At 45.3% G+C, this 9,078-nt stretch overlaps 1 protein-coding gene across 1 annotated transcript; it reads left to right on the top strand.

Annotated features, from left to right (window-relative positions):
• Window positions 1-310: 310 nt before the first annotated feature.
• Window positions 311-5,443, top strand: SPRY2 (sprouty RTK signaling antagonist 2). The gene is made up of 2 exons (XM_024567112.3): window positions 311-813; window positions 3,652-5,443. The coding sequence occupies exon 2, from the start codon at window positions 3,703-3,705 to the stop codon at window positions 4,648-4,650; it is 948 nt and encodes a 315-aa protein (XP_024422880.1). The 5' UTR covers window positions 311-813; window positions 3,652-3,702; the 3' UTR covers window positions 4,651-5,443.
• The last annotated feature ends 3,635 nt before the right edge of the window (window positions 5,444-9,078 follow it).

Raw genomic sequence — 9,078 nt, 5'->3', positions numbered from 1 at the left:
ATGCCTCCTGCGGCTCGGAGCGCTGGCGGGCGCTGGAGTGTGAGTGAATGTAGCCCCGCGGAGCCAATGAGCTGGGACCGGATGCGATATATCCTCTGGGACAACAACTGCTCTGTTCCGCCTCGGATCCACATGACGCCACTTACTGCTGCCGCGGCCGCCGCAGAGCTCCCTGCCTCCTCCGGAAAGGCGAGGGCGCAGGCCAACCACGAGCCCCCCCGGGCCGGGCCCCAGACCCTCCTCCTCCTCCTCCTCCTCCTCCGCACCCACAGCCCCCGCCTCGGCCTCGTCGCCGCGCCTCCACAACGCCCAGTCTGCACTACCGAGAGCTGCGCGCAGCAGCGCGAGCGGAGGAGAGGGGCCGGCGGAGCGCGCAGCGCCCAGGCCCCCGCGCCCGCCCGGCCCGCGGCCCCGCGCCGCCTCCGCTCCGATGCAGTGGCAGCCTCACGATTTGGCCATCTGGCTTTAGGTTCTCAGTAAGGCCGTTTTCTTTTCTCATTCGCTAATCTGCCAGGAAAAGAGACTCGCCGTTGGCGCTTCGGCCTCCAGTTCATTGAGAAAAAAGAGGAAATACTCCGCGTGCGCTTCTGGAAAGGGGGGTCGCCTACAGCCCCGAACCCCGGGGTGTTCATCGGCTAGGGACTTGGCTCCGGATTTTCCTCTCCTTATTAACTCCTGCGATTGCTCGGAAGTTGGACTTAAGCAGAGTTTGGAAAGAAGGGGGAAAAAGTTTGCATCGGGGCTGGAATTATTTGCACAACGCAGGAAGAAGAGAATCCAACGGAGAGGGGTTGGTGCAAAGCCGCGATCACGGTGAGGCGCGTTCTGCTCTTCCCCTCCTGGCACCGTGGCCGGCGGTGGTGGGCAACATGGAGTAGGTGCAGCCAGACGGAGAGTGGGGTCTCTCTCCTCGGGCCTTCTATTCTTTAACTCCTAGGCTCCCCGCGGGAAACCAGAGAGTTGCCCACGGGTCTGCCTGGGCAGAGGCTCGGCCTGCCTGGGCGGGAGCTGCAGTGCGCGCCTGGTGAAGTGTCCTCGACCCGATGATCCCACGCGCCCGCGCTCTGGGGGGTTGGGGTCGCGGAGAGTCGGTTCCCTGACCCACCCTGGTCCCGAATTCGGAACTGAGAGCGGGAGAAAACACTTTGTATTTTCCTGATCTCCTTTGCAGGCGCCCGCATTTCTAACCTGTTCCCCTCCCGGGAAGGCGAGTCCTGAGAGAGGCTGTCCCCAAGCAGGGGTGCCGGTGGGACCGATGGCACGCGAGTCGCTCGCCTCACGGGGGCAGCGAGACCCCGCGAGTGTAAAAAGGACAGGGGGCCGGGTGGAGGGAGTCCCCCGCCTCTGTTCCGTGTGGACCGAGAGCCCGGTGCGGGTGGGAACGTCGCTCTGCCTGGCGCCGGGTCTCTTGCGGTTCGGAAGTGCAGCTTTCTCATTTTTCCGTTCTCCGTGGTCGGCCTGGGTCACGCTTTATTTTATTTTGGGAAGATTGGGCTGGCCCAACACACGAGGAAAGTCATCAAGCGGTCGCGGTCGGTTTCCATTACCTGAAAATAGGTGGCAAAAAAGGGTCGTTGTTGTTGTGTGGTTTTTTTTTAATTTCCTTTGATTGGCTGATATACTTTTCTGTTGTTGTGGCTTTTTTTTTTTTCAATTCGCAACCTTGTGCGTTTTTACAAAGCAGTTTCTGTGTTGGTTTGCCCCACCCTTGTGCTGAAGTCCTTTCCCCCTAATCCTTAGTCTGATCACACACTTCTTAATGGGGATTTCAAAGAGGAAGAGGGAGTGGGGGGAGTGCGAAGGAGGCCAGGGGTCAGCAAAAATAACCTGTTAAAAAATATATCGCCCTCCCCCCCCCCCCAAATATGCTTCTTTCCACTACAAGGAAGTCTGCGCGGAAAGTTTCCAGTCCCGGGATGTGGGTCGTCCAGTGTGCCCGACGTGTGCAGGGGGGCCCTGGCAAAGGTCGTTTCTTTAAAAAGCGACCTCTCTTTTTTTAACTTTAAGAAATACGTATGTGTATGTGGCTACCTTTTTAATATATAGGCGTGTGCCAATTGTTGGCAGTGCCCCTTTGGTCAGTACACGGTGGAGTCGCTCAGGGTGCACGGGTTAGACCTGCTCCGTGCCCCGGCTGTGTGTCTAAGGCAAGGCTTTCATCCTCCAGGCGTCGGGGCTGGAAACCTGTGCCTGAAGTTCGAGGGCCTTTGCTTGGGGGTGGAGTGGCTCCCTCTTGGAGCTGGAGGCAATTCTCTGGGGTGGGGGAGATTTTAGCTGGAAAGAGAGGGGAGGGGAAAGTGTGCTCGAGCGTTTCACAGCACGTCCTCTACAGAGGCGCCCGCACCCCCCCCCCCCCCCCCCGCCTTCTCTGCGTTTGGAGATGGTGCGGGGTGGAGGGGCAGCCTGGCCCCTGGGCTGCGTCAGTCCGCCGGGAGGAGAGTCCCTCGGGGCTCCGACTGTGTCCCACCTGCTGGGGACTGTGTTGGGCTGCTGATGAATCCGATAAACGGAGTGAAAGCGGGAGCAACGTTGTCTTCTCTGCTTTTCTGTTGGAAGTGAGATCCGGTTTCCAGCTCTGCCTGGTGCGGAATTGGGAGGCATGTGTCACCTGCCTTGTGTCTCTTTTCTAAAAATCTGAGGTTGGATAAAGAACCACTTTTGCCCATTTTTCTTCATTGCAGACTTGCTGGTAAAAAGGGGTGATAGTTTTGAAATTTATAAGGGAGACTGCAATTAAGGCGATTACTTGTCAGAATGATATATTTGAGATGTGACACTTGAATTTTTAAAATACTTCCTGTTATCACCAACCGGTTTGTGTTCTCAGCTTAGAAACGGGCAAAACATTTAAGGTTTTGACATAATTTAAGTTCTCCTGGGCAATTAGGCTGTAAAATATTTGACTTCTCAAGTTGAGAAGCTGCACATAAGTTCCTGTCTTGTTGCTTTTGTGAATTTGCTTGAATGTGTTCTTGGCACCTAACAGAATTTGAATAGATTTGTTTTTAATTCTAAAACTTTGTGCCTGCAATATAGTTAATGATAGCGCATGATTGTAAAATTTACAGCCATTCCTTGGGGGGGGGGGGGGAATACCTGCTTTTTGCCTGCCATATTCATCATATGGGATTTTATAAAGGTACAGGATCCTGGCTAAAATCATAGCTTAAATTATTTGATGTAAAAACAGACTTAAAGTAAGAATTTATAGGCTGATTTATTGACGCTAAAGACAAATGGCCACGATAACCTCAAACCTTTTCAAATTTGGAGAAGGTGTTCAAAGTTTGAAAATGTCGGTTGCAATGGTTATGTTCTTATATTCTTTGCTTGTAACTTTTACATTGAACCTGAACCTTGCAAATTTTCTGTTTATTTGAATAAGGAATTGTTACGTAAGTGACTGAAAGGAAGATCAGCTTTGTATTACTACACATCACAGGATTAAAGAATTGTTAATGACCAGCCAAAATTGTACGTTTTGGTGCAGGCAGGCATCGATTGTGTGGCTATTTTATTAACCCCCCACAGCCACTTGGATACAAATCCTGTTTCTCTAGGGGAAGTGGAAAGTGAAGAGTTAACTCAGGTGGGTGGAGAGTGGGAAGTATCCTGAAGTGTAAACCTACTCTTTCCTCTTCCTTTCCACAGGAATTCAGATGTGTTCTAAGCCTGCTGGAGTGACCACACTTCCAAGACCTGATGGAGGCCAGAGCTCAGAGTGGCAGTGGGTCCCAGCCCTTGCTGCAGGCGCCCCGTGACAGCAGCAGACAGCGTGGGGAGCCTGACCCTCGAGAAGCCCTCGCCCAGCAGGTCCACGTGTTGTCTCTGGATCAGATCAGAGCTATACGAAACACCAATGAGTACACAGAGGGGCCTACTGTGGTCCCGAGACCTGGCCTCAAGCCTGCCCCTCGCCCCTCCGCTCAGCACAAACAGGAGAGACTCCATGGTCTGCCCGAGCACCGCCAGCACCCCCGGCTCCAGCACCCGCAGGTCCATTCTTCTGCACGAGCTTCTCTGTCCAGGTCCATCAGCACGGTCAGCTCAGGGTCTCGGAGCAGTATGAGGACAAGTACCAGCAGCAGTTCGTCTGAACACAGGCTTTTGGGACCATCCTTCTCCTCCGGGACAGTTGCTGATGGGATAATCCGGGTGCAGCCCAAATCTGAGCTCAAGCCAGGTGAGCTTAAGCCGCTGAGCAAGGAAGATTTGGGCCTGCATGCCTACAGGTGTGAGGACTGTGGCAAGTGCAAGTGCAAGGAGTGCACCTACCCGAGGCCTCTGCCGTCAGACTGGATCTGCGACAAGCAGTGCCTTTGCTCGGCCCAGAACGTGATTGACTATGGGACTTGTGTGTGCTGTGTGAAAGGTCTCTTCTATCACTGTTCTAATGATGACGAGGACAACTGTGCAGACAACCCGTGTTCCTGCAGCCAGTCTCACTGTTGCACACGTTGGTCGGCCATGGGTGTCATGTCCCTCTTTTTGCCTTGTTTATGGTGTTACCTTCCAGCCAAGGGTTGCCTTAAATTGTGCCAGGGGTGTTACGATCGGGTTAATAGGCCCGGATGCCGGTGTAAAAACTCCAACACAGTTTGCTGCAAAGTCCCCACTGTCCCGCCCAGGAACTTTGAAAAACCAACATAGCAGCGTTAATCAGGAATGTTACAGTAATAAGGATTGTTCCTTTCTTTTCTTTTTAACACATATGCAACCAACTAAACAGTTATAATCTTGGCACTGTTATTAGAAGGTTGGGATGTTCTTTGCGGTTTGCAGTGAAATGCTTTTTGTCCATGTGCCATTTTAACTGATAATGCTTGTTAGAACTCAGTTCATGGAGCTCAAGGTATGGGGTACGTACGGAACCTGGAGACTCACGTGTTGCATAAGCTAAAGCAACAGACACTCCTTAAGCAAAATTTTTGTTTGTGAATAGTCCTCACGAAATTTGTAAATTAGCAAATGACTTTCCCCCCCCCCCGTTGTTTTCTCCAGAGATAATGTGCTATATTTTTGTACATACAATAATATTTGCAACTGTGAAAAACAAGTTGTGCCATGCTCTATGGCACAGTCACAAAATATTATACTAATATGTTGTACATTCGGAAGAATGTGAATCAATCAGTATGTTTTTAGATTGTATTTTGCCTTACAGAAAGCCTTTATTGTAAGACTCTGATATCCCTCTGGACTTCATGTATATTGTACAGTTACAGTAAAATTCAACCTTTATTTTCTAATTTTTTCAACATATTGTTTAGTGTAAAGAATATTTATTTGAAGTTTTATTATTTTATAAAAAAGAATATTTATTTTAAGAGGCATCTTACAAATTCCACCCCTTTTATGAGGATGTCATAGTTGCTGCAAATGAGGGGTTACAGATGCAAATGTTCAATATAAAATAGAAAATATATTAACGTTTGAAATTAAACAGAGCCGTTTTGTCTTATTTTACCTTTTTCTTGAAGTGGAAGAAACCACATCTATAGTTTCACTTATCTACAAGATTATTTTTATCTTATGGTTGCTGCCTTAAAGTACTGTCGAGATTTGATGATGTTTGAAGATAATTCTAGCACTCAGAAATAACTGAGCATTTGACACACTTATCTGTATTAATCATGAGAACTTACTTTGGTTATACCATGGCTCTTAACTCTTCCATCTGCTTTTGTAGCTTTGCTGGCTTGTCTTTGTTTTGCAAGTTAGTTGGTTTGTTTTTTTAATCTTCATTAAGGAGACTTCCCTAAAAGATGAATAATCGGGCTTTTTTTATCTCCAGTATTAAGAATGAGTGCCATGAAGCCAATTCAAGACCAGGGACACGAATTCAGTTCCACAAATGTTTGTTGACTGTCCTCTGCGTGTCAGGCATGCCGTACGCACATAGAAATGCTTATAAATGAGGCTGAAGTGTTTTCTTCACTTGGCTGATCATGGCTGTGTTTTTTCCAGTCTGTCTGGTTTGACTCTCAAGATTTGTTTTATCACCGTGAGTCCGAATTCCTTATGTTGGAAACGACGGAAAATAGAGCGTGTTTTTGATACGGGTACAGGGTATTAGGAAGTGTCATCCTATATATTGACCTAATAATTCAAGCTCAAGCAGGACAACTTGAGAGGGCCCTGTTTTATTTAATCAAATTACCCAGAAAAATTGTTAAATTTTACTCTGGGGGAAGAGATGCAGCATGACAATAAGTATGTGTTTGCAGTTGTCTTTAGGGAGCAAACACACAGCAAGCTGCTACAAGCCCATCTTGACAAATACAAGGATTTTTTATTTGAATAAGTCACTTGATTAATTAGTCACTTTGTGGCTTATGACTTTTTTTCTTCCAAAAGCACAAGCTTTTGCTGCCAAGAATCGCCGGAAGTCTAGGAAATGATTTACCTGTCATTATTGTTTAATCTCTCGTTTCCTGTTCTGAGGCTCTTTTTTTTTTTTTTTTTTTTTTTAGTTAAGAGGTCTCAGTGTGCAGGTTGTCTTATTTATTTTTTTTAACTGGCTTTCAAGGAACTATATTGCCTCCTAAACCAACATGTTGCTGTGAGGACCTTCATTTTCCTCTAGACTTTTTCCAAAAAACACAAGGTTAAATTAATTTAGAAATGATTTAAGTTCCAACTTTGGGGTACTGAATATTGCGATTCTAATACTTTTAAAATTTAACCCTTAACATGGTCTAAGAAGAATTAGAATGTTTAAAAATTGGGCAGTGTTTCTTATTGGATAGTTTTGCAAGATCTGTAAAGCACAAAAAACCTGACTAATTTGCCGTGTTCGTCAAAAAGTGCCCTATTTACTGATAAAGAAGTAAGAAAATGGTTCTCACTACGGAAGCCATTTTCCACCTGCATCAGAGGCGACTGGGTGTTCACTGAAGAGGTGGAGAATGCACCGCTGTGGGCATTGAACAGGGCCTCTGCTGGGGTGGCCTAGCAATCTGCCTTTTTAATCGTCCCGCTGGTGGTCACACACAGTTTGAGGACTGCCTAAGGAAGTGCTTTCTCTTTTTTTGATGGAGTCCAATATAAAACAATTCACTAGGTGGAATGTAGAACATAGAAGAGGATTTGGTGTAAATATGTATGAAGCCCTGATGAAAATTATTTAAAGATAACTGGGAAAATTGGATTCCTCAATAAGATGCCAACCAACCTATTAAAGGTCAAGTTTATATATAAGACAGTATGGAATTCATTTTCAGAATATGGAAAATTAAACGTTTATGTCTAAACATTAAAAACAGGTGGTGCTCTTCAGTGTGTTCAAGTGTTGCAAGTCGTCTCACCTGGGATATGCAGGAAAAACCACCTCAAGTTCTTAATCTCTAAACTCATGAAAATTCATAATTACAATGAGTTGAAAATCAATGCCCATTATTTTGATAACGGTGACTGCTAAACACTTACAGAAATCTTAACTATATTTTTCTGGTTTCTTGCATTTTTACTTTTTTAGAAACCTGCACATTCTCGCTATTGAGGTTCATTTAAGAATAACAACTTGATTGTTACTTAAAACATTCATACATGTTTTGAGGAGAATTTTTTTAAGGCCCTGCCACATTGGAGCCCCCTCTGGTGATTGCCTGTGAAAGAATAATAAGTGCAGGTACTCCCAACCAAACTTTCGCAAAACTTCTTCCTCCGAAAAAAAGCATGTGCCTCGGGGCTGCCCGCCTCTGTGCTATGTAAGTTAGGATGCCAGTGATGTCAGAACAGTGTATTTGCCCTTTGCACAGTGCTGTGAGTATCTGAGCGGCAGTTGAGGGTCTGATGTAATCTATTAGCTTTTGAGTATATAGGTTAAAATTCAAAGGCTTCATAGGTTCAGAGTTTCACTTCCAGTTATATCCATAATGGCCATTTGTCTTCCTCTTCTGTGCAGAAAGAGCAGAATGTCCGTGCAACAGTATCAACTTTGAAAGTTGTTTAGTGTTTAGTGTAGATTTAAAAAAAGGGTGTCATCTTGTGCAGAATATTTTATGCTATTTGAGTCAAGGAAAATAAAAATAGAACATAAACTAGTTACATCAATACTGTATCGGTGTCCATTGTCTGGTTTTCATTATTCATTAAGGCAGAAGTGATTTTAATTAGGACAATTGCCTCATTTCTCTGTGACATACTAAAGGTGGGTCTCCATTGATTGAAGACTAGAGCTGAATTTTAAAATAGGGCCTATCTGATTTGGCCTAATTGGTCATCAGAGTGAAGCTATACACCTGCAATATTTAATCACTGGTTTGGCCATTCATGGGAGGATAAAACTGCCATAAAAATATCCATATACCCTATAGTTGGATTTCATTCAGATGCCACACCACCACCCTCCTCATATCATGGGAGACAACCGTGTGAATACCTCTAATGACAGTGCACCTCTGCTCAAAATTAAGTCTAAAATATTAAACTTATAACCAGAAAAGGAAAGGGAGGTAGGAATAGAGCAAATAAGAAAAAAAGATTATCACTTACACTTTTATCCATGGCTAGCAAATGTTGCACATATTTATTTAAAACTGCATTTTGATGGACAAATTTTAAAAGCCAGTCTTATTTGGCAACTAGCTTTTTTTTTTTAAAAAAAAAAAAAGAAACTATTAAAGGAGGTTAGAATGAAGCCTGTTGCCTTGGCCTCTGGATTGGCTAGATGAGGCATGTATGGCTTCAACACACCTTAAAGGAGTTTACTTCTCAAAACAGTTCTATACAGAGAAGAATCATTTGGCTTAATACAAAGACCACTTGGAATGGAACTGGGGCACCAAAATAATTCAGTATTTTAATTTAACATATTTTTTGAAGACCTACTAACGAATTACGGAGCTAGTTGATACAATGCAAAAGCCAAGGGTTAGCAACTCTCGCGCATGACAGGACTGATACAGCGAAGGCACAAGCAAGGTGCCGTGAAAGTACAAAAACTGGAAATATGCCTGATACATTCTTAACTGTGGGTTTGGTCTCCGGGTCTCTGCAATGGTTACTGCTATTGAAATAACCAAAGGGTTTTTACTAGGAGACATGCAACAGAATTCGCATTACTCGTGAAATGAA

This window comes from Desmodus rotundus, chromosome 13 (genome assembly GCF_022682495.2).
Source record: "Desmodus rotundus isolate HL8 chromosome 13, HLdesRot8A.1, whole genome shotgun sequence".
Lineage (NCBI taxonomy): Eukaryota > Metazoa > Chordata > Mammalia > Chiroptera > Phyllostomidae > Desmodus > Desmodus rotundus.
The sequence above is the reverse complement of the archived record's forward strand: the minus strand, read 5'-3'. Positions and strand labels throughout refer to the sequence as shown.

Excerpts from the sequence above, each read along its gene's own strand:
- SPRY2 (XM_024567112.3), top strand. The coding sequence starts at position 3,703 with ATGGAGGCCAGAGCTCAGAGTGGCAGTGGGTCCCAGCCCTTGCTGCAG.